This window comes from Myotis yumanensis, unplaced genomic scaffold (genome assembly GCF_028538775.1).
Source record: "Myotis yumanensis isolate MYYU_CA2020_CCGP unplaced genomic scaffold, mMyoYum1.0.hap1 SCAF_2, whole genome shotgun sequence".
Lineage (NCBI taxonomy): Eukaryota > Metazoa > Chordata > Mammalia > Chiroptera > Vespertilionidae > Myotis > Myotis yumanensis.
In genome coordinates this window covers 158,098,238-158,122,550 of record NW_027223753.1, presented here as the reverse complement: position 1 = coordinate 158,122,550, position 24,313 = coordinate 158,098,238, and the positions used below count along the sequence as shown (strand labels likewise).

General features: G+C 51.1%; 1 protein-coding gene across 1 annotated transcript in view; it reads left to right on the top strand.

Annotated features, from left to right (window-relative positions):
* RABL3 (RAB, member of RAS oncogene family like 3) overlaps positions 1-24,313 on the top strand; it is a 55,638-nt gene that overhangs the window by 14,750 nt on the left and 16,575 nt on the right. The window contains exon 3 of the mRNA XM_070406279.1: positions 22,250-22,379. Coding sequence (XP_070262380.1) covers positions 22,250-22,379 — 130 coding nt within the window. The remainder of the gene's footprint in view (positions 1-22,249; positions 22,380-24,313) is intronic.

Genomic DNA, 24,313 nt, shown 5'->3' with positions numbered 1-24,313 from the left:
CTCTGGTGGGGCGCTGGGGGACAGCAGACAGGCAGTCTGTGCACTTGGTGGAGGGCAGGAGTGCTGGATGTTCAACCACCGGGAACGCCTGGAGATTTTGTCTAGTGGGGAGCCGCCGGCAGGGGACAGAGGGCCAAACTTCCTGTTTCCCCGGTAAGGCTGGGATGGCCCCGGTGAGGTTGAAACGGTCCAGGTGTGGTAGGGACGACCCCGGTCAGGTCGAAACGGCCCCGGTGTGGTAGGGACAACCCCGGTCAGGTTGAAACGGCCCCCGTGAGGTAGGGACGACCCCAGTCAGGTCGAAACGGCCCCGGTGTGGTAGGGACAACCCCGGTCAGGTTGAAACAGCCCCGGTGTGGTATGGACAACCCCGGTGAGGTTGAAACGGCCCCCGTGAGGTAGGGACGACCCCAGTCAGGTCGAAACGGCCCCGGTGTGGTAGGGACGACCTCGGTGAGGTTGAAACAGCCCCCGTGAGGTAGGGACGACCCCAGTCAGGTCGAAACGGCCCCGGTGTGGTAGGGACGACCCCGGTGAGGTTGAAACAGCCCCCGTGAGGTAGGGACGACCCCAGTCAGGTCGAAACGGCCCCGGTGTGGTAGGGACGACCCCGGTGAGGTTGAAACAGCCCCCGTGAGGTAGGGACGACCCCAGTCAGGTCGAAACGGCCCCGGCGTGGTAGGGACAACCCCAGTCAGGTTGAAACGGCCCCCGTGAGGTAGGGACGACCCCGGTGAGGTTGAAACGGCCCCCGTGAGGTAGGGACGACCCCAGTCAGGTCGAAACGGCCCCGGCGTGGTAGGGACAACCCCGGTCAGGTTGAAACGGCCCCCGTGAGGTAGGGACAACCCCGGTGAGGTTGAAACAGCCCCCGTGAGGTAGGGACGACCCCAGTCAGGTCGAAACGGCCCCGGCGTGGTAGGGACAACCCCGGTCAGGTTGAAACGGCCCCCGTGAGGTAGGGACGACCCCAGTCAGGTCGAAACGGCCCCGGTGTGGTAGGGACAACCCCGGTCAGGTTGAAACAGCCCCGGTGTGGTATGGACAACCCCGGTGAGGTTGAAACGGCCCCCGTGAGGTAGGGACGACCCCAGTCAGGTCGAAACGGCCCTGGTGTGGTAGGGACGACCCCGGTGAGGTTGAAACAGCCCCCGTGAGGTAGGGACGACCCCAGTCAGGTTGAAACGGCCCCGGCGTGGTAGGGACAACCCCAGTCAGGTTGAAACGGCCCCCGTGAGGTAGGGACGACCCCGGTGAGGTTGAAACAGCCCCCGTGAGGTAGGGACGACCCCAGTCAGGTCGAAACGGCCCCGGCGTGGTAGGGACAACCCCGGTCAGGTTGAAACGGCCCCCGTGAGGTAGGGACGACCCCGGTGAGGTTGAAACAGCCCCCGTGAGGTAGGGACGACCCCAGTCAGGTCGAAACGGCCCGGGCGTGGTAGGGACAACCCCGGTCAGGTTGAAACGGCCCCCGTGAGGTAGGGACGACCCCAGTCAGGTCGAAACGGCCCCGGTGTGGTAGGGACAACCCCGGTCAGGTTGAAACAGCCCCGGTGTGGTATGGACAACCCCGGTGAGGTTGAAACGGCCCCCGTGAGGTAGGGACGACCCCAGTCAGGTCGAAACGGCCCCGGTGTGGTAGGGACGACCTCGGTGAGGTTGAAACAGCCCCCGTGAGGTAGGGGCGACCCCAGTTAGGTCGAAACGGCCCCGGTGTGGTAGGGACGACCCCGGTGAAGTTGAAACAGCCCCCGTGAGGTAGGGACGACCCCAGTCAGGTCGAAACGGCCCCGGCGTGGTAGGGACAACCCCGGTCAGGTTGAAACGGCCCCCGTGAGGTAGGGACGACCCCAGTGAGGTTGAAACGGCCCCCGTGAGGTAGGGACGACCCCAGACAGGTCGAAACGGCCCCGGTGTGGTAGGGACGACCCCGGTGAGGTTGAAACAGCCCCCGTGAGGTAGGGACGACCCCAGTCAGGTCGAAACGGCCCCGGTGTGGTAGGGACGACCCCGGTGAGGTTGAAACAGCCCCCGTGAGGTAGGGACGACCCCAGTCAGGTCGAAACGGCCCCGGCGTGGTAGGGACAACCCCAGTCAGGTTGAAACGGCCCCCGTGAGGTAGGGACGACCCCGGTGAGGTTGAAACGGCCCCCGTGAGGTAGGGACGACCCCAGTCAGGTCGAAACGGCCCCGGCGTGGTAGGGACAACCCCGGTCAGGTTGAAACGGCCCCCGTGAGGTAGGGACGACCCCGGTGAGGTTGAAACAGCCCCCGTGAGGTAGGGACGACCCCAGTCAGGTCGAAACGGCCCCGGCGTGGTAGGGACAACCCCGGTCAGGTTGAAACGGCCCCCGTGAGGTAGGGACGACCCCAGTCAGGTCGAAACGGCCCCGGTGTGGTAGGGACAACCCCGGTCAGGTTGAAACAGCCCCGGTGTGGTAGGGACAACCCCGGTGAGGTTGAAACGGCCCCCGTGAGGTAGGGACGACCCCAGTCAGGTCGAAACGGCCCCGGTGTGGTAGGGACGACCTCGGTGAGGTTGAAACAGCCCCCGTGAGGTAGGGACGACCCCAGTTAGGTCGAAACGGCCCCGGTGTGGTAGGGACGACCCCGGTGAAGTTGAAACGGCCCCCGTGAGGTAGGGACGACCCTGGTGAGGTTGAAACGGCCCCCGTGAGGTAGGGACGACCCCAGTCAGGTCGAAACGGCCCCGGTGTGGTAGGGACGACCCCGGTGAGGTTGAAACAGCCCCCGTGAGGTAGGGACGACCCCAGTTAGGTCGAAACGGCCCCGGCGTGGTAGGGACAACCCCGGTCAGGTTGAAACGGCCCCCGTGAGGTAGGGACGACCCTGGTGAGGTTGAAACAGCCCCCGTGAGGTAGGGACGACCCCAGTCAGGTCGAAACGGCCCCGGCGTGGTAGGGACAACCCCGGTCAGGTTGAAACGGCCCCCGTGAGGTAGGGACGACCCCAGTCAGGTCGAAACGGCCCCGGTGTGGTAGGGACAACTCCGGTCAGGTTGAAACAGCCCCGGTGTGGTAGGGACAACCCCGGTGAGGTTGAAACGGCCCCCGTGAGGTAGGGACGACCCCAGTCAGGTCGAAACGGCCCCGGCGTGGTAGGGACAACCCCGGTCAGGTTGAAACGGCCCCCGTGAGGTAGGGACGACCCCAGTTAGGTCGAAACGGCCCCGGTGTGGTAGGGACAACCCCGGTCAGGTTGAAACAGCCCCGGTGTGGTAGGGACAACCCCGGTGAGGTTGAAACGGCCCCCGTGAGGTAGGGACGACCCCAGTCAGGTCGAAACGGCCCCGGTGTGGTAGGGACAACCCCGGTCAGGTTGAAACAGCCCCGGTGTGGTATGGACAACCCCGGTGAGGTTGAAACGGCCCCCGTGAGGTAGGGACGACCCCAGTCAGGTCGAAACGGCCCTGGTGTGGTAGGGACGACCCCGGTGAGGTTGAAACAGCCCCCGTGAGGTAGGGACGACCCCAGTCAGGTTGAAACGGCCCCGGCGTGGTAGGGACAACCCCAGTCAGGTTGAAACGGCCCCCGTGAGGTAGGGACGACCCCGGTGAGGTTGAAACAGCCCCCGTGAGGTAGGGACGACCCCAGTCAGGTCGAAACGGCCCCGGCGTGGTAGGGACAACCCCGGTCAGGTTGAAACGGCCCCCGTGAGGTAGGGACGACCCCGGTGAGGTTGAAACAGCCCCCGTGAGGTAGGGACGACCCCAGTCAGGTCGAAACGGCCCGGGCGTGGTAGGGACAACCCCGGTCAGGTTGAAACGGCCCCCGTGAGGTAGGGACGACCCCAGTCAGGTCGAAACGGCCCCGGTGTGGTAGGGACAACCCCGGTCAGGTTGAAACAGCCCCGGTGTGGTATGGACAACCCCGGTGAGGTTGAAACGGCCCCCGTGAGGTAGGGACGACCCCAGTCAGGTCGAAACGGCCCCGGTGTGGTAGGGACGACCTCGGTGAGGTTGAAACAGCCCCCGTGAGGTAGGGACGACCCCAGTTAGGTCGAAACGGCCCCGGTGTGGTAGGGACGACCCCGGTGAAGTTGAAACAGCCCCCGTGAGGTAGGGACGACCCCAGTCAGGTCGAAACGGCCCCGGCGTGGTAGGGACAACCCCGGTCAGGTTGAAACGGCCCCCGTGAGGTAGGGACGACCCCAGTGAGGTTGAAACGGCCCCCGTGAGGTAGGGACGACCCCAGACAGGTCGAAACGGCCCCGGTGTGGTAGGGACGACCCCGGTGAGGTTGAAACAGCCCCCGTGAGGTAGGGACGACCCCAGTCAGGTCGAAACGGCCCCGGTGTGGTAGGGACGACCCCGGTGAGGTTGAAACAGCCCCCGTGAGGTAGGGACGACCCCAGTCAGGTCGAAACGGCCCCGGCGTGGTAGGGACAACCCCAGTCAGGTTGAAACGGCCCCCGTGAGGTAGGGACGACCCCGGTGAGGTTGAAACGGCCCCCGTGAGGTAGGGACGACCCCAGTCAGGTCGAAACGGCCCCGGCGTGGTAGGGACAACCCCGGTCAGGTTGAAACGGCCCCCGTGAGGTAGGGACGACCCCGGTGAGGTTGAAACAGCCCCCGTGAGGTAGGGACGACCCCAGTCAGGTCGAAACGGCCCCGGCGTGGTAGGGACAACCCCGGTCAGGTTGAAACGGCCCCCGTGAGGTAGGGACGACCCCAGTCAGGTCGAAACGGCCCCGGTGTGGTAGGGACAACCCCGGTCAGGTTGAAACAGCCCCGGTGTGGTAGGGACAACCCCGGTGAGGTTGAAACGGCCCCCGTGAGGTAGGGACGACCCCAGTCAGGTCGAAACGGCCCCGGTGTGGTAGGGACGACCTCCGTGAGGTTGAAACAGCCCCCGTGAGGTAGGGACGACCCCAGTTAGGTCGAAACGGCCCCGGTGTGGTAGGGACGACCCCGGTGAAGTTGAAACGGCCCCCGTGAGGTAGGGACGACCCTGGTGAGGTTGAAACGGCCCCCGTGAGGTAGGGACGACCCCAGTCAGGTCGAAACGGCCCCGGTGTGGTAGGGACGACCCCGGTGAGGTTGAAACAGCCCCCGTGAGGTAGGGACGACCCCAGTTAGGTCGAAACGGCCCCGGCGTGGTAGGGACAACCCCGGTCAGGTTGAAACGGCCCCCGTGAGGTAGGGACGACCCTGGTGAGGTTGAAACAGCCCCCGTGAGGTAGGGACGACCCCAGTCAGGTCGAAACGGCCCCGGCGTGGTAGGGACAACCCCGGTCAGGTTGAAACGGCCCCCGTGAGGTAGGGACGACCCCAGTCAGGTCGAAACGGCCCCGGTGTGGTAGGGACAACTCCGGTCAGGTTGAAACAGCCCCGGTGTGGTAGGGACAACCCCGGTGAGGTTGAAACGGCCCCCGTGAGGTAGGGACGACCCCAGTCAGGTCGAAACGGCCCCGGCGTGGTAGGGACAACCCCGGTCAGGTTGAAACGGCCCCCGTGAGGTAGGGACGACCCCAGTTAGGTCGAAACGGCCCCGGTGTGGTAGGGACAACCCCGGTCAGGTTGAAACAGCCCCGGTGTGGTAGGGACAACCCCGGTGAGGTTGAAACGGCCCCCGTGAGGTAGGGACGACCCCAGTCAGGTCGAAACGGCCCCGGTGTGGTAGGGACAACCCCGGTCAGGTTGAAACAGCCCCGGTGTGGTATGGACAACCCCGGTGAGGTTGAAACGGCCCCCGTGAGGTAGGGACGACCCCAGTCAGGTCGAAACGGCCCTGGTGTGGTAGGGACGACCCCGGTGAGGTTGAAACAGCCCCCGTGAGGTAGGGACGACCCCAGTCAGGTTGAAACGGCCCCGGCGTGGTAGGGACAACCCCAGTCAGGTTGAAACGGCCCCCGTGAGGTAGGGACGACCCCGGTGAGGTTGAAACAGCCCCCGTGAGGTAGGGACGACCCCAGTCAGGTCGAAACGGCCCCGGCGTGGTAGGGACAACCCCGGTCAGGTTGAAACGGCCCCCGTGAGGTAGGGACGACCCCGGTGAGGTTGAAACAGCCCCCGTGAGGTAGGGACGACCCCAGTCAGGTCGAAACGGCCCGGGCGTGGTAGGGACAACCCCGGTCAGGTTGAAACGGCCCCCGTGAGGTAGGGACGACCCCAGTCAGGTCGAAACGGCCCCGGTGTGGTAGGGACAACCCCGGTCAGGTTGAAACAGCCCCGGTGTGGTATGGACAACCCCGGTGAGGTTGAAACGGCCCCCGTGAGGTAGGGACGACCCCAGTCAGGTCGAAACGGCCCCGGTGTGGTAGGGACGACCTCCGTGAGGTTGAAACAGCCCCCGTGAGGTAGGGACGACCCCAGTTAGGTCGAAACGGCCCCGGTGTGGTAGGGACGACCCCGGTGAAGTTGAAACGGCCCCCGTGAGGTAGGGACGACCCTGGTGAAGTTGAAACAGCCCCCGTGAGGTAGGGACGACCCCAGTCAGGTCGAAACGGCCCCGGCGTGGTAGGGACAACCCCGGTCAGGTTGAAACGGCCCCCGTGAGGTAGGGACGACCCCAGTGAGGTTGAAACGGCCCCCGTGAGGTAGGGACGACCCCAGACAGGTCGAAACGGCCCCGGTGTGGTAGGGACGACCCCGGTGAAGTTGAAACAGCCCCCGTGAGGTAGGGACGACCCCAGTCAGGTCGAAACGGCCCCGGCGTGGTAGGGACAACCCCGGTCAGGTTGAAACGGCCCCCGTGAGGTAGGGACGACCCCAGTGAGGTTGAAACGGCCCCCGTGAGGTAGGGACGACCCCAGACAGGTCGAAACGGCCCCGGTGTGGTAGGGACGACCCCGGTGAGGTTGAAACAGCCCCCGTGAGGTAGGGACGACCCCAGTCAGGTCGAAACGGCCCCGGTGTGGTAGGGACGACCCCGGTGAGGTTGAAACAGCCCCCGTGAGGTAGGGACGACCCCAGTCAGGTCGAAACGGCCCCGGCGTGGTAGGGACAACCCCAGTCAGGTTGAAACGGCCCCCGTGAGGTAGGGACGACCCCGGTGAGGTTGAAACGGCCCCCGTGAGGTAGGGACGACCCCAGTCAGGTCGAAACGGCCCCGGCGTGGTAGGGACAACCCCGGTCAGGTTGAAACGGCCCCCGTGAGGTAGGGACGACCCCAGTCAGGTCGAAACGGCCCCGGTGTGGTAGGGACGACCCCGGTGAGGTTGAAACAGCCCCCGTGAGGTAGGGACGACCCCAGTCAGGTCGAAACGGCCCCGGCGTGGTAGGGACAACCCCAGTCAGGTTGAAACGGCCCCCGTGAGGTAGGGACGACCCCGGTGAGGTTGAAACGGCCCCCGTGAGGTAGGGACGACCCCAGTCAGGTCGAAACGGCCCCGGCGTGGTAGGGACAACCCCGGTCAGGTTGAAACGGCCCCCGTGAGGTAGGGACGACCCCGGTGAGGTTGAAACAGCCCCCGTGAGGTAGGGACGACCCCAGTCAGGTCGAAACGGCCCCGGCGTGGTAGGGACAACCCCGGTCAGGTTGAAACGGCCCCCGTGAGGTAGGGACGACCCCAGTCAGGTCGAAACGGCCCCGGTGTGGTAGGGACAACCCCGGTCAGGTTGAAACAGCCCCGGTGTGGTAGGGACAACCCCGGTGAGGTTGAAACGGCCCCCGTGAGGTAGGGACGACCCCAGTCAGGTCGAAACGGCCCCGGTGTGGTAGGGACGACCTCCGTGAGGTTGAAACAGCCCCCGTGAGGTAGGGACGACCCCAGTTAGGTCGAAACGGCCCCGGTGTGGTAGGGACGACCCCGGTGAAGTTGAAACGGCCCCCGTGAGGTAGGGACGACCCTGGTGAGGTTGAAACGGCCCCCGTGAGGTAGGGACGACCCCAGTCAGGTCGAAACGGCCCCGGTGTGGTAGGGACGACCCCGGTGAGGTTGAAACAGCCCCCGTGAGGTAGGGACGACCCCAGTTAGGTCGAAACGGCCCCGGCGTGGTAGGGACAACCCCGGTCAGGTTGAAACGGCCCCCGTGAGGTAGGGACGACCCTGGTGAGGTTGAAACAGCCCCCGTGAGGTAGGGACGACCCCAGTCAGGTCGAAACGGCCCCGGCGTGGTAGGGACAACCCCGGTCAGGTTGAAACGGCCCCCGTGAGGTAGGGACGACCCCAGTCAGGTCGAAACGGCCCCGGTGTGGTAGGGACAACTCCGGTCAGGTTGAAACAGCCCCGGTGTGGTAGGGACAACCCCGGTGAGGTTGAAACGGCCCCCGTGAGGTAGGGACGACCCCAGTCAGGTCGAAACGGCCCCGGCGTGGTAGGGACAACCCCGGTCAGGTTGAAACGGCCCCCGTGAGGTAGGGACGACCCCAGTTAGGTCGAAACGGCCCCGGTGTGGTAGGGACAACCCCGGTCAGGTTGAAACAGCCCCGGTGTGGTAGGGACAACCCCGGTGAGGTTGAAACGGCCCCCGTGAGGTAGGGACGACCCCAGTCAGGTCGAAACGGCCCCGGTGTGGTAGGGACGACCTCGGTGAGGTTGAAACAGCCCCCATGAGGTAGGGACGACCCCAGTTAGGTCGAAACGGCCCCGGTGTGGTAGGGACGACCCCGGTGAAGTTGAAACGGCCCCCGTGAGGTAGGGACGACCCTGGTGAGGTTGAAACGGCCCCCGTGAGGTAGGGACGACCCCAGTCAGGTCGAAACGGCCCCGGTGTGGTAGGGACGACCCCGGTGAGGTTGAAACAGCCCCCGTGAGGTAGGGACGACCCCAGTTAGGTCGAAACGGCCCCGGCGTGGTAGGGACAACCCCGGTCAGGTTGAAACGGCCCCCGTGAGGTAGGGACGACCCTGGTGAGGTTGAAACAGCCCCCGTGAGGTAGGGACGACCCCAGTCAGGTCGAAACGGCCCCGGCGTGGTAGGGACAACCCCGGTCAGGTTGAAACAGCCCCCGTGAGGTAGGGACGACCCCAGTCAGGTCGAAACGGCCCCGGTGTGGTAGGGACAACTCCGGTCAGGTTGAAACAGCCCCGGTGTGGTAGGGACAACCCCGGTGAGGTTGAAACGGCCCCCGTGAGGTAGGGACGACCCCAGTCAGGTCGAAACGGCCCCGGCATGGTAGGGACAACCCCGGTCAGGTTGAAACGGCCCCCGTGAGGTAGGGACGACCCCAGTGAGGTTGAAACGGCCCTGGTGTGGTAGGGACGACCCCGGTGAGGTTGAAACGGCCCCTGTGAGGTAGGGACGACCCAGGTGAGGTTGAAACGGCCCTGGTGAGGCTCAGACGGCCCTGGTGAGGTTGAGACTACTCCAGTGAGGTTGGGACAAATAAAGGGGACCAGTATGGACTGATGAACAGGGGTAGATACAGAAGCAGAGCAACATTGAACAGAATGTTAAACTACAATGGGGAGCCTGGGGAGGGTTGGGGGGGGATTAAGAGACCAACTGAAGGACTTATATGCATGCATATAAGATTAACCAATGGACACAAGACACGGGGGGGGGGGCGGGGGGTAGGGGCCGGGGGAATGTCATGGGGGGGAAAAAGGAGACATATGTAATACTCTTTGTAATACTTTAAGAAATAAAAATTATTATTGAAAAAAAAAAAAAAAAAAAAAAAAAAAAAAAAAAAAAAAAAAGCTTCCTATTAATTTTGATTTAATTCATTCTCAGAACTGTACTTGAGAAGCACTGGTGTTCAGTAAAAATAATAAAGTGAATATAATAAAACCTTGGAGGATGAGATATCCTAAATTTATGTATTGATTTAAACAAACATAGCCAAGCATCTAATATGTACTGGGTACTATACTATTTTCTGGGCCTACAAAGATGAATAATACATGATCCTGTCCTTATGCTCAGAGTCTAATAGAAGACATATTGGCAGATAAATAAAGCAGTGTGGTTAGAAATGATAAATGTGTACAGGGTGTTACGGCAGCAAGTAGGAGTATCTAAACCGCCCTGGTTGGTTTCGGGTCTTGGAGGGAAGGGAGACTGATCAAGAAAGCTTCAGTAATGTGGCTGAGCTTTTTTCTCTCTCTCTCTCTCTTTATTGATTAAGGTATAACATATGTGTCCTTATCCCCCTATTGCCTCTCCATGCCGCCCCCCCCCCCCCCCCACTCATGCCCTCACCTCCCTGGTGTCTGTGTCCATTGATTAGGCTTATATGCATGCATGCAAGACCTTTGGTTGATCTCTCCCCTTTACCCCCACCCTCCCCTACCTTCCCTCTGAGGTTTGATGGTCTGATTGATGCTTCCCTGTCTCTGGATCTGTTTTTGTTCATCAGTTTATGTTGTTCATTATATTCCATAAATGAATGAGGTCATGTGGTATTTATCTTTCTCTGACTGGCTTATTTCACTTAGCATAATGCTCTCCAGTTCCATCCATGCTGTTGCAAATGGTAAGAATTCCTTCTTGCCGAAACCGGTTTGGCTCAGTGGATAGAGCGTCGGCCTGCGGACTGAAAGGTCCCAGGTTCGATTCCGGTCAAGGGCATGTACCTGGGTTGCGGGCACATCCCCAGTAGGAGATGTGCAGGAGGCAGCTGATCGATGTTTCTCTCTCATCAATGTTTCTAACTCTCTATCTCTCTCCCTTCCTCTCTGTAAAAAATCAATAAAATATATATATATAAAAAAAAGAATTCCTTCTTTTTTACCACAGCGAAGTATTCCATTGTGTAGATAGATGTACCACAGTTTTTTAATCCACTCATCTGCTGATGGGCATTTAGGCTGTTTCCAAATCTTAGCTATGGTGAATTGTGCCACTATGAACATAGGGGTGCATATAACCTTCCTGATTGGTGCTTCTAGTTTCTTGGGATATATTCCTAGAAGTGGGATCACTGGATCAAATGGGAGTTCCATTTTTAGTTTTTTGAGGAAACTGAGCCACTGTTCTCCACAGTGGCTGCACCAGTCTGCATTCCCACCAGCAGTGCAGAAGGGTTCCTTTTTCTCCGCATCCTCACCAGCACTTGTCCTTTGTTGTTTTGTTGATGATAGCCATTCTGACAGGTGTGAGATGGTACCTCATTGTTTTGATTTGCATCTCTCGGATAATTAGTGACTTTGAGCATGTTTTCATATGTCTCTTGGCCTACCTTCTGTCTTCTTTCAAAAAGTATCTATTTAGGTCCGTTGCCCATTTTTTGATTGGATTGTTTATCTTCCTTTTGTTAAGTTGTATGAGTTCACTGTAAATGTTGGAGATTAAACCCTTATCAGTGATAACACTGGCAAATATGTTCTCCCATGCAGTGGGCTTTCTTGTTGTTTTGTTGATGGTTTCTTTTGCTGTGCAGAAGCTTTTTATTTTGATGTAGTCCCATTTGTTTATTTTCTCTTTTGTTTCCATTGCCCTAGGAGCTGTATCAGTGAAGACAGTGCTTCAGCATATGTCTGAGATTTTGCTGCCTGTGGATTCCTCTAATATTTTTATGGTTTCCCATCTTATGTTTAAGTGCTTTATCCACTTTGAGTTTATTTTTGTGTATGGTGTAAATTGGTGATCTAGTTTCATTTTTTTTGCATGTATCTGTCCAATTTTCCCAACACCATTTATTGTAGAGACTGTCTTGACTCCATTGTATGTTCTTGCCTCCTTTGTCAAATATTAATGGAGTGGTTTGGGTCAATTTCTGGGTTCTCTATTCTATTCCATTGGTCTATATGTCTGTTCTTGTGCCAGTACCGGGCAGTTTTGAGAACAGTGGCTTTGTAATACAGCTTGATATCTGGTATTGAGATCCCACCTACTTTGTTCTTCTTTCTCAGGATTGCTGCAGCTATTCCGGGTCTTTTTTTTTTTTTTTTTTTTATTCCAGATGAATTTTTGGAGAGTTCTTTCTAAGTCTGTGAAATATGCCATTGGTATTTTAAAGGGAAGTGCATTGAATCTATAGATTGCTTTGGGTCGTATGGACATTTTAATGATGGTGATTCTACCAGTCCATAAACACGGTATGTTCTTCCATCTGTTTATGTCTTCCGCCATCTCTTTTCTCAGTGTCCTGTAGTTTTCCGAGTACAGGTATTTTACCTCCTTTGTTAAGTTTATTCCTAGGTATCTTACTTTTTTTGGTGCAATGGTAAAGGGTATTGTTTTTTTAATCTCTCTTTCTGTAAGTTCACTATTGATGTATAAATATGCCATAGATTTCCTGGCATTAATTTTGTATCCTGCTACATTGCCGAATTCATTTATTAAGTCTAATAATTTTTTGATGGAGTCTTTAGGGTTTTCTATGTACAGTATCATGTCATCTGCAAATAATGACAGTTTTACATCTTCTTTTCCAATTTGGATACCTTTTATTTCTTCTTCTTGTCTAATTGCTATGGCTAGCACTTCCAGTACTATGTCGAACAGGGGTGGTGAAAGTGGGCATCCCTGTCTCGTGCCTGTTCTTAGGTGAAATGGTTTTCGTTTTTGCCCATTGAGTATGATGTTGGCTGTAGGTTTCTCATATAAGGCTTTTATTATGTTGAGATATGATCCCTCTATTCTCATTTTGCTGAAGTTTTTTATCAAGAAAGGGTGTTGGATTTTGTCAAATGCTTTTTCTGCATTAATTGATATTATTGTGATTTTTAGCTCTCAATTTGTTTATGTGATGTATCACATTTATTGTTTGCAGATATTGTACCATCCTTGCTGCATCCCTGGGATAAATCCTACTTGGTCATGGTGTATGATCTTTCTTATGTACTGTTGGATCCGATTTGCTAGAATTTTGTTGAGGATTTTGGCATCTATGTTCATGAGGGATAGTGGCCTGTAATTCTCTTTCATTGTGTTGTCATTATCTGGTTTTGGTATTAGGGTAAGCTGGCTTCATAGAATGAGCTTGGAAGAGTTCCTTCCTCATGAATTTTTTGAAATAGTCTGGGGAGGATAGGTTTTAGTTCTTCCTCGAATGTTTGGTAAAACTCCCCTGTGAAGCCATCTGGCCCCAGGCTTTTGTTTGCTGGAAGCTTTTTGATGGCAGCTTCAAATCTCCATAGTTATCAGCCTATTGAGATTTTTAGATTCTTCCTGATTGAGTTTTGGAAGGTTGTATTTTTTCTAGGAATATGTCCATTTCCTCTAGGTTGTCCAGTTTGTTGCAGTAGAGTTGTTCGTAGTATTTTTTAAAAATCCTTTGTGTTTCTGTGGAGTCTGTTGTTACTTCACCTCTTTCATTTCTGATTTTGTTTATTTGGGTCCTCTCTCTTTGCTTCTTGGTGAGCCTGACTAGAGGTTCATCAATATTGTTTATCTTTTCAAAGAACCAGCTCTTGGTTTCATTGATCTTTTGTTGTTGTTATTTTTTGGTTTCTATGTCATTTATTTCTGCTCTGATCTTTATTATCTCCTTCCTTCTCACTCTGGGCTTTTCTTGTTGCTCTCTTTCTAATTCTTTAAGTTGTAGAGTTAGATGATTTATTACCATTTTTTCTTATTTTTTGAGGTAGGCCTATAGAGCTATAAACTTCCCTCTCAGGACTGCTTTCACTGTGTCCCATAGATTTTGGATTGTTATGTTTCCATTGTCATTCATTTCCAGGATGTTTTTAATTTCTTCTTTGATCTCTTTGGTAACCCAGTCACTGTTTAATAGCATGCTATTCAGCTTCCAAGTGTTTGAGTGTTTTGGATTGTTTTTATTGTAGTTTATTTCTAATATTATGCCATTGTGGTATGAGAAGATGCTTGATATGATTTCAATCTTCTTGCATTTGGAGAGACTTTGCCTGTGACCCAATATGTGGTCTATCTTTGAAAATGTCCCATTGAGAAGAATGTATATTCCATGGCTTTGGGGTGAAATGTTCTGAAGATGTCAATTAAGTCCATCTGATCTAGTGAGTCATTTAGGATTGCTGTTTCTTTGCTGATTTTTTGTCTAGAGGATTTATCCAGTGATGTCAGTGGTGTATTAAAGTCCCCTACTATGATTGTATTGTTGTCAATCTCTCCCTTGATATCTTCCAAAAGTTTTTTTTTATGTATTTGGGTGCTCCTGCATTGGGTGCATATATGTTTACCAGGGTTATATCCTCTTGTTGTATCAATCCCTTTAGTATTATGAAGTGGTTTTCCTTATCTTTTGTTATGGCCTTCACTTTGAGGTCTATTTTGTCAGATATAAGTATTGCTACCCCAATTTTTTTTCATTTTCATTTGCCTGAAAGATATTTTTCCACCCCTTCACTTTCATTCTGTGTGAGTCCCTTGTTCTGAGGTGGGTCTCTTGTAGACAGCATATATATGGGTCATGTTTCTTTTAATCTATTCTGGCTGAGCTTTTTGATAATAGATAACTGATTCCTTATAACATCTTGTGTGTTTCAATGGTTTTGCTTAGAAATCTTGCTAAAATATATGTTTCCATGCTTTCTTAGACAGAACTCATATAATGTCACCTTTATTATCAGTTATTTATGCCATACAGCAAAGTAGTGATACCTTTTAATACAGTGTACAGAATTAGTTCCCATTATCCAAAATGGTCCCTGCTGCTGTGATTTTCCAGTTCTCTTCGTTGTCAGTCTGATAATTATCTTCTCTTAATGATAATTTGGCTGCCTATAGAATATCTTATTTACCTAAACTTTTTTTGCCACAGCTGGTTTGGCTAGGTGGATAGAGCCCATACTACTCAGTGGATAGAGCACTGACTAAAGGGTCCCAGGTTCGATTCTGGCCAAGGGCATATGCCCAGTTGTGGGCTCAATCCCCAGTGTGGGGCATGCAGGAGGCAGCCATCATTGATGTTTCTGTCTCTCTATCCCTTTCCCTTCTTTTCTGAAATCAATTAAAAAACAAAAACTTTTTCTTAGATACAAGGATTTATACCCCCAAAAATGGTAATAAATAAAAAGAGTGAAGCATTCTGTTAAATATAGTATGTGAGTTCTTTTAAAAATATGTATATTTTTAATTTTATGTATATTTTTATTAATACAGTGTTATCAACTTTAGTCACCATGTTATACCCCAGACCCTCAAACCTTATTCATCTTATAGCTGAAAGTTTATGCTCTTTACCAACCTCTCCCTATTTCCCCCCACTCTCCAGCTGTAAAAGTGGCTCTCCCTTGGAATCACTTTTTTGCTTTGTTTCTATGAATTTGACCTTTTTATTCAAATTCCACATTTAAGTGATACTTTGTAGTATTTGTCTTTGTCTGGCTTATTTCACTTAGCATAATTCCCTCAAGGTCCATCCATGTTGTCTCACACACACACACACACACACAGGATTTCCTTTCTTCTCATGGCTGAATAATATTCCATTGTATATAATATTCCGTTATATATATACCACATCTTTATCCATTTATCCATTGACGGAGACTTAAGTTGCCTCCAAATCTTGGCTATTGTGCATAGTGCTCCAATGAACATGGGAGTGCAGGTATCTCTTCAAGATTCTGTTTTCATTTACTTTGCGTATACCAGTGGTTCCCAAACTTATTTGGCCTACTGCCCCCTTTCCAGAAAAAATATTACTCAGCCCCTGGAAATTAATTTTTTTTTAATTTTAATAGCAGTTACTCATCACCCCCAAATACACCTGTGGCCATTACCTCCCCCCCCCCTGCCCCCCCCCCCCATCGCTGCAGCGCCCACCAGGGGGCGGTAGCACCCACTTTGGGAATCACTGGCATATACCTTTATCTAGAAGAGGGATTGATGAATCATATGGTAGTAATGTTTTTAATTTTTTGAGGACCCTCCATACTGTGTTCAATAGTGCCTGTACTAATTTACATTCTTACCAACAGTGCACAATGGTTCCCTTTTCTTTCTTGCCAACACATTTTCTCTTCTTTTTGATTATAGCCATTCTAACAGGTGTGAGGTGACATCACAGTGTGGTTTTGATTTTCATTTCCCAGATGATTAGTGAAATTGAGCACCCTTCATGTACCTGTTGGCATCTGTATATCTTTTTGAGGGAAATGTCTATTCAGTTCCGCTACCCATTTTCTAATTGGATTGTTTGTAGGGGTTTTTGTTTTGTTTTACTATTGACCTGTGTGAGTTCTTTCTATATTTGGATATTAAACCCTAATCAGGTATATGATTTGCAAATATATTCTCCCATTCCATAGGTTGCATTTTTATTTTGATAATGGTTTCCTTTGCTGTGTAGAAGCTCTTTCATTTGCTATAGTCCCACATACTGATTTTTGCTTTTGTTGGCATGTATATTTCTTTTTAAAAATCTTGGAAAATTCTAATATATACCCCTGAATCACCATACTAAAATCTGGCTCTTAACTTTTTTTCTAATAGATAAGGTTGCCATATATCAGAATTTGTTTCTGAACAGTTATATAGTACAAGCCTATAGAGTCTCAACCAAAGTCATTGGAGAGTTTTGAGTGGAAGGGTGATATGATCTAACTTACATTTTAAAAGGATCACTGTAGCCCAGCTGGTGTGACTCTGTGGTTGAGCATCAGTCTATGAATCAGGATGTCACGGTTTGATTCCATGCCCAGGTTGTGGGCTCTATCCCCGTTAGAATTATGCAGCCAATTGATGTTTCTCTCTCACTGATGTCTCTATATCTCTATCCCTCTTCCTTCCTCTCTCTAAAATCAATAATATATATGTATATGTATATGTGTGTGTGTATATATATATATATGTGTGTGTGTGTGTGTGTGTATATATATATATATATTTTTTTTTTTCTTAAAGGATCACTGTAGCTACTGCATAGAAAGCAAATGGTCGGGGGAGGGTGGCAGGGGACCTATGAGTCCAACAAGGCTGTAGTTGGAAGGTCGGTTAGGAGGTGATTACATTGATTCAGGCAAAGAGATAGATAGAAGCTCTGAGCTGGGTAGTAATAGTGGAGATGGTAAGAAATGAATAGATTTTGGATATATTTTTAAGGCAAAGACAATAGGATTTCCTGACAAATTAGATATGCAGTATGAAAAAAGTTAGGGGTCACTGTTAAGTTTTTAGCCCTTCAAGTAACTGAAAAGATGGAATTGCCTTTTACAGAGACAAAACTAGGAGAAGAATAGGTTTGGGAGGAAGATCAGGAAGTTATTTTTACATGTTAAATTTGAGGTATCTGTTAGACATTCAAACTGTAGTCTGGTGGCTATGTTACTCTGAAGTTCAAGGAATTGGTCCAGGATGGATAAAAATTTGGAATTCATCAACATAGGACATTTAAAATCATAAGATTAGCCCTGGGTGGTGTGGCTCAGTTGGTTGGATGTCATCCCATGCACCGAAAGGTTGCCAGCTCGATTCCTGGTCAGGGCACATGTTCAGGTTGCAGGCTCAAAGCTTGTGGGGGGCAGGGGTGGGCAGGGGGCAGGCAATCGATGTTTCACCCTCACATCAATGTTTCGCTCTCTCCCTCTCCCTCCTTCTCTCTCTAAAATTCAATCTAACAAAGAGGGAATATGCAAATTAACTGTCACAAAGATGGCGGCACACAGTCCCCTCAGCCCTGCTGGAGTCCCTGAGTCCTTTCAGCCCCGCCGGGGGGTGGCAGGTGCACGGTGCAGCTGGACCCGCCCTGAGTGCCCCAGCCTCCCACAGCTGGCCCGAGGCACAGGCAAGCCTCGGATGGCGGCCGCCCAGGGCCACCCGAGGCTCAGGTAACCAGGACCAGCCAAGGCATGCGCTGCCGGCAGTGGCAGCAGCAGAGGCGTGATGGGGGCATCCCCTTCCCCTGATCACTGGGTTGCCTCCTGCCCCTGCGGTCTCCTGGACTGTGAGTGGGGGCAGGCCAAGCTGAGGGACCCCCTTCTCCAGTGCATGAATTTTCATGTACCGGGCATCTGGTTAAAAATAAATAAAATAAAATCTTTTAAGACACTCCAACAATTAAAGGATAAAGAGATAAGGACAACCCAAATGGAGACTGCAAAAGATTAGCCAGTGAGGTGGGAAGAAAAACAGGAAAGTGTGATATTCTGGAAGCTAAGTGAAGAAAGTATTGCAAGGCAGAGGAGTGACTAGTTGTGTTAGATGGTAGAGTAAGATGAAAACTGTTCATTGATCATTGGATTTAGCAATTTGGAAGCCATTGGTGACCCTGATAAGGAATCATTCAGTGGGGTGATTGGGGCAAAAAGTTTGACAGAAATGAGTTTAAAAGAGAATGTAAAGAGAATAATTAGACACAGCTGAGAATAGACTCAAAAGTCCTTTGGGGGGCTGTCACTATAAAAAGGAACAGAGAAACCCAAAACACTAATTCAAAAGAATATATGCGCCCCAGTGTTCATTGCATGATCTAATCTAATAAAAGAGAAACATGCAAAATGACCGTACCTTTGCTACGCCCCAAGCCACACCCACCAGCCAGTCAGAGCGACTATATGCAAATTAACCCAACCAAGATGGCGGCCAGCAGCCACAGAGCTGGAGCAAGCAGGAGGCTTGGTTGCCCCAGCGATGGAGGAAGCCAAGCTTCCTGCCTGCACTAGCCAGCTGTGGCCTCCGCTAAAGGCAACAAAGTTTCAATTATAGAAGAAAAATGAATCCCAGATACCTGCTTCCAGCCAGCCTCCACTGGGAGCTTGGGTGGCTGGGGGCTGTGGCCAGCCTGCAAACAGCCATCAGCCCCTCACCCAGGCTGGCCAGGCACCCCAGCGGGGACCCCCACCCTGAAGGGACTGTGGCCAGCCTGCAAACAGCCATCAGTCCCTCACCCAGGCTGGTCACACCCTCATGGGGTGAGGGTCCCTGCTGGGGGGCTTGGCAGCCTGCAAACAGCCATCAGCCAGTCACCCAGACTGGCCAGGCACCCCAGCAGGACCCCCCATCCTGAAGGGGGTGTGGCCAGCCTGAAAACAGCCCTCAGCCCCTCACCCAGGCTGGCCAGGCACCCCAAAGGGGACCCCCACCCTGAAGGGGCTGTGGCCAGTCTGCAAACAGCCATCAGCCCCTCACCCAGGCTGGTTAGGCACCCCAGGGAGGACCCCCACCCTGAAGGGGCTGTGGCCAGCCTGCAAACAGCCATCAGCCCCTCACCCAGGCTGGTTAGGCACCCCAGGGAGGACCCCCACCCTGAAGGGGCTGTGGCCAGCCTGCAAACAGCCATCAGCCCCTCACCCAGGCTGGCCACTCCCTCATGGGGTGAGGGTCCCTGCTGGGGTCTTGGCCAGCCTGCAAACAGCCATCAGCCCCTCACCCAGGATGGCCACACCCTCAAGGGGTGAGGGTCCCTGCTGGGGGGCTTGACCAGCCTGCAAACAGCCCTCAGCCCCTCACCTAGGCTGGCCAGGCACTCCAGCAGGGACCCCCACCCTGAAGGGGCTGTGGCCAGCCTGCAAACAGCCATCAGCCACTCACCCAAGCTGGCCAGGCACCCCAGCAGGACCCCTCTCCCTGAAGGGGGTGTGGCCAGTCTGAAAATGGCCCTCAGCCCATCACCCAGGCTGGCCAGGCACCCCAGCGGGACCCTCAACCTGATCCGGGACGCCCTTCAGGGCCAACCAGCCAGCCCCCACTCATGCACCAGGCATATAGTAAAAGGGTAATATGCAAATTGACCGTAACAGCAGAACAACTGGGAATGACTGGTCACTATGACACACACTGACCACCAGGGGGCAGATGCTCAGTGCAGGAGCTGCCCCCTGGTGGTCAGTGCGCTCCCACAGGGGGAGCTCTGCTCAGCCACAAGCCAGGCTGCCGGCTGCCAGCTGCCAGCACAGCAGTGATGGCGGGAGCCTCTCCCGCTTCCTCAGCAGCACTAAGGATGTCCAACTGCAGCTTAGGCCTGCTCCCTGCTGGCAAGTGGACATCCCCTGAGGGCTCCCGGGCTGCCAGAGTGATGTCTCACTGCCCGGGGCGTGGGCCTAAGCCAGCAGGTGGACATCCCCCGAGGGGTCCCAGACTGCGAGAGGGCACAGGCCGGGCTGAGGGACCCCCCCGAGTGCACAGATTTTTGTGCACCGGGCCTCTAGTCTTATATAATAAAAGGCTAATATGCAAATAGACCGAACAGCAGAACAACCAAACAACCGAATAACCGGTCGCTGTGATGTGCACTGACCACCAGGGGGTGCGCACGGAACATGGCGGGCGTCAGCCGCGGCAGGATGGTGGAGCAAGTGAGCGGGGGCACCAGACCAAGGTGGGGCACTGGTCGCTGTCATTGGGGCGATCCTCTGGTGGTTACTGAAAATTCTTTGCTCCAGCGTGCTGCGGTCCTGCCTGGCGCTCACACCTGCTGCCAGCGCTGGAGCCACCGCTCATACCTGCTGCCGGCACCTGGTACTGGTTCCGATCAATTGGCACCATCAGCGGGTGCGAGTGGCTGCTGATGGCCCATGATTGCCCCTGAGGGTTTCTCCACTTCCCCCAGCTCCTGAGGGGTGATCGTGGCAGCAGTCGCCGCTCGCACCCGCTGATGACACCGGCCCCACTCACACCCACTGCTGGCGCCACACCTGTCAGCTGGTGGGATCAGGGCCAGCGTCATCAGCGTGTGAGAGCGGTGGCAGTGGGAGTGGGGCTGCTGGCAGACAGGGGACTGGGGGCCACAGCGGGAGGGGCCAGGCAGGGGTGTGGAGGATGGGTTGAGACACACTTCTATGCCCACCACACCCTTGCGGCCCACAATTCCTTTCAAGGTGCACGAATTCATGCACTGGGCCCCTCGTTATTTATAATAGCCAAGATTTGGAAGCAGCACAAGTGTCCATCAGTAGATGAGTGGATAATAAAGCTGTGGTACATTTACACAATGAAATACTACTCAGCCATAAAAAAAGAAGGAAATCTTAACCTTTTGCAACAGCATGGAGAGTATTATAAGTGAAATAAGCCAGTCAGAGAAAGATAAATACCATATGATTTCAATGTGGAATCTAATGAACAAAATAAGCAAGCAAAATAGAAATAGACTTATAGATACAGAAAACAGACTGACAGCTGTCAGAGGGGAGGGGCTTTGGGAGGCTGAGTGAAAAAGATGAAGAGGATTAAGCAAGAAACAACAATTTATAGACACAAACAACAGTGTGGTGATTACAAGAGAGAAAGGGGATAGAGGGACATAAAAGAGGGTAAAGGAGGATAAATGGTGATGGAAAGATACTTGACTTTGTGTAGTGAACACAAAACAATACAAATTAATTAATTTAAAGGAACAGAGAAGCAACATGATAGCTTAAGGAAGTACATGCAATCAAGAGAAGGTAATTTTTTTTCTAAGATAGGAAAAATTATGGCATATTTGTATGCTGGTGGGAATTATCCAACTGAGAAGGAAAATTTGATGGTGAGAGTAGCTACATCTTTGATAAGAAAGAGGGGGATCTCATGCACAAGAGGTGGGTATTTGTCATTAGGGACACAGACAGCCTATCTCTAATAGATGGAGGGAAAATAGATTTTACAGGCACAAATGCAGAGAGGTGGGTAAATATGGGAAGAACAGGTTGTAGAAGTTCTCTTTTGATTGTTTCTGTCACAGGAAGCAAGGTTACTAGCTGTATTTGAGAACAAGGAAGATATATTGGAAATTTTGAAAAAAGAGGAGAAAGTATGAAATAATTACCCAGGAGAGAAAAATAGGAAATGAACTACTGTATGCAATTGACTGAAGGAAGCTTCAAAGTTAAAATGAATCCAGTCAGGTTGAATGTGTATTTTCCTGAGCTTCACATTCAGCTGCCTGGGTTGTAAACATGGAAATCAAGAAAAAGGTGGATATAGCCCTGACAGGATTGGCTCAGTGGATAGAGCGTCGGCCTGTGGACTGAAGGGTTCCAGGTTCGAATCCAGTCAAGGGCATGTACCTTGGTTGCGGGCACATCCCCAGTTGGGGGTGAGCAGGAGGCAGCTGATAGATGTTTCTCTCTCATCGATATTTCTAACTTCTATTCCTCTCCCTTCCTCACTGTAAAAAATCAATAAAAATATATATTTTTTTAAAAGGTGGATATACTTAGTGTTGGAATTTTGTCAGGTGAATATAATGTAAATAGGGGCAAAGGAGTGACTAAAATGACAAATCATGGATTTTATAGTTAGAAAGGGAGGATTTGGAAGTGGAATGTGGAGCTGTGAAAGGTGTTAGGATCAATGAAGTACATATAGAGTCCTGTGAGGTCAAAGATTATTATTTGAGTTGGAGAATTAGAGGGAGGAAGTTTGAAAGAGAGGAGATGATGATCAGAGTCAGAGGGATGCTGATAAGTAGTGTCCAGTGCTTTAAACTGGAATGAGAGTGCTTACCAATTTCCTAAGTGGCTATAATAAGTATTTTGATGGATTGATTTTTTAGGTTCATGACTACAAAGAAGGAACTCCAGTAGAGAAGACCTACTATATAGAATTATGGGATGTTGGAGGTTCTGTGGGCAGTGCCAGCAGTGTGAAGAGCACAAGAGCAGTATTCTACAACTCTATCAATGGTAAAGCATTTTTTATTTCTACCATGTATTAACGGTCTAAGAGTACAGATCATCTGATATGGAGTGCTGTGGGATGCTGGACTCATCTTAATTTAAGAAAGGTGTAATGGCTCACAACTCTTAATATAAATCTGCCTATCGCATTCAAATTTATATTTCTAGATTCTAACCATGTAATTCAGAACATTAAATATTTACTCGGTTTAGTGTTTCTATTTATATTATTATCATAAACTAAATATTGAGAAATAAAATTGTATTTGGGGAACTTGACATAAAACATGGAACTTTCAAAACACTGTCTCCTGGGAGTGCTATTTCTCTAGTCAGTTGGGAAAATACAATAGAGCTGTTAGGAATCCCACAGTCTAAGCCAGATGTCACAGAACTAAAAATCTTTCTTTCTTTCATCTCTCCTTAGAGAGAGTCCTATGTAATTATAAAGAGATACTTAAGGGTATTTTTAGGGGTGCAAAAAATTCCTCCAGGTATAGAGATTCAAATACCTTGAACAGACTTCTAGATGGAGGCATGTGATAGAGGTCATAGTTGCAATTCATAGAGGGCCTACTCTTTGTCAAGAGACTGAACCACTGACACCTGTGATTTACCTATAGCGTTTCTTTATCTTCTTCTCTTTTTTAAATGCATTTTTTAAAATATTTTATTGATTTTTTACAGAGAGGAAGGGAGAGGGATAGAGAGTTAGAAACATCGATGAGAGAGAAACATCGATCAGCTGCCTCCTGCACACCCCCTACTGGGGATGTACCCACAACCAAGGTACATGCCCTTGACTGGAATCGAACCTAGGACCCTTCAGTCCTCAAGCCGACGCTCTATCCACTGAGAAAAACCAGTCAGGGCTTAAATTCATTTTTTAAACCTTGTACTGTGAAGTATAATTTCAGCTTGTCTTTGATTGATGTACCAAAAGATTTGGCATCTCACCTCTTCCCTCCTAGTGTATGCTTAGCTAATACTCATTTATACTCATCCACTATTAGGGAAGCGCTGTAATTGCTAAGTACCTTCTTCATTCCTTATGTTCCTCTTTCACTATCTTCCCTTGTCATAAGCTGTTGTGGATGCTATAAAAAATTTAAAAAAGGAGAAAAAGCTTCTTGTCATTTGATATAAACTATAGAATACAGGATATAAACCATAGAATATTGTCCAAAAGTGTCCCAGTCTACCTAAAGAAAAAAAAAATGAAACCAAAGAGTTATAAGATAGTGAAATTAATGTATGATATTGTCATGCAAGAAAGAACATGATAATGGCATATATTAAAAGAATAAATATAAGTGAAAAAAACAGTAAGATAGTCATAGATGACTTCTTAGAGAAAAGGAGAGAAAGAAAAGAACTAGAATCAAATGATAAAACTTGGTTTATATCAGCCAAATGACTTTGTCAAAGTTGATACCAATCTGATCTGGCAAAGAAAAGTTTAGATATATAACACTTTTGAACTTTTGTTTAGATCTTTTTGAGAAAAAGTTAAGAGCAAAATAAATGTAAAGACAAAAATTATAAGTAATAAAGTTAAAAACCATTTAAAACCTAGAAAGTTTATGGAACTGAGTCATAAACTTAATAAGTGCTAAAGAAGAAAGCCATCTAAATCCACTTATTTGACTGTCTTTTCTATACCTACTATTCATTAGTGATTTGTCTCTTCCTTGAATATTACTGAAGTAATTGCATATATTTTGTTAGTTTTACAGAGAAGACTGAGACATATTTCTGTTTCTTAAAGTTTAAAAAAAAAAAGTCCCTTTAGCCCTGGCCGGGTGGCTCAGTTGATTGAATTGTCATCCCATACACCAAAAGGTTGTGGGTTTGATTCCTGGTCAGGGTATATACCTGGACTTCAGGTTCAATCCCCAGTAAGGGGGTGGGGGGATGAGTAGGGGAGGCAGCCAATTGAT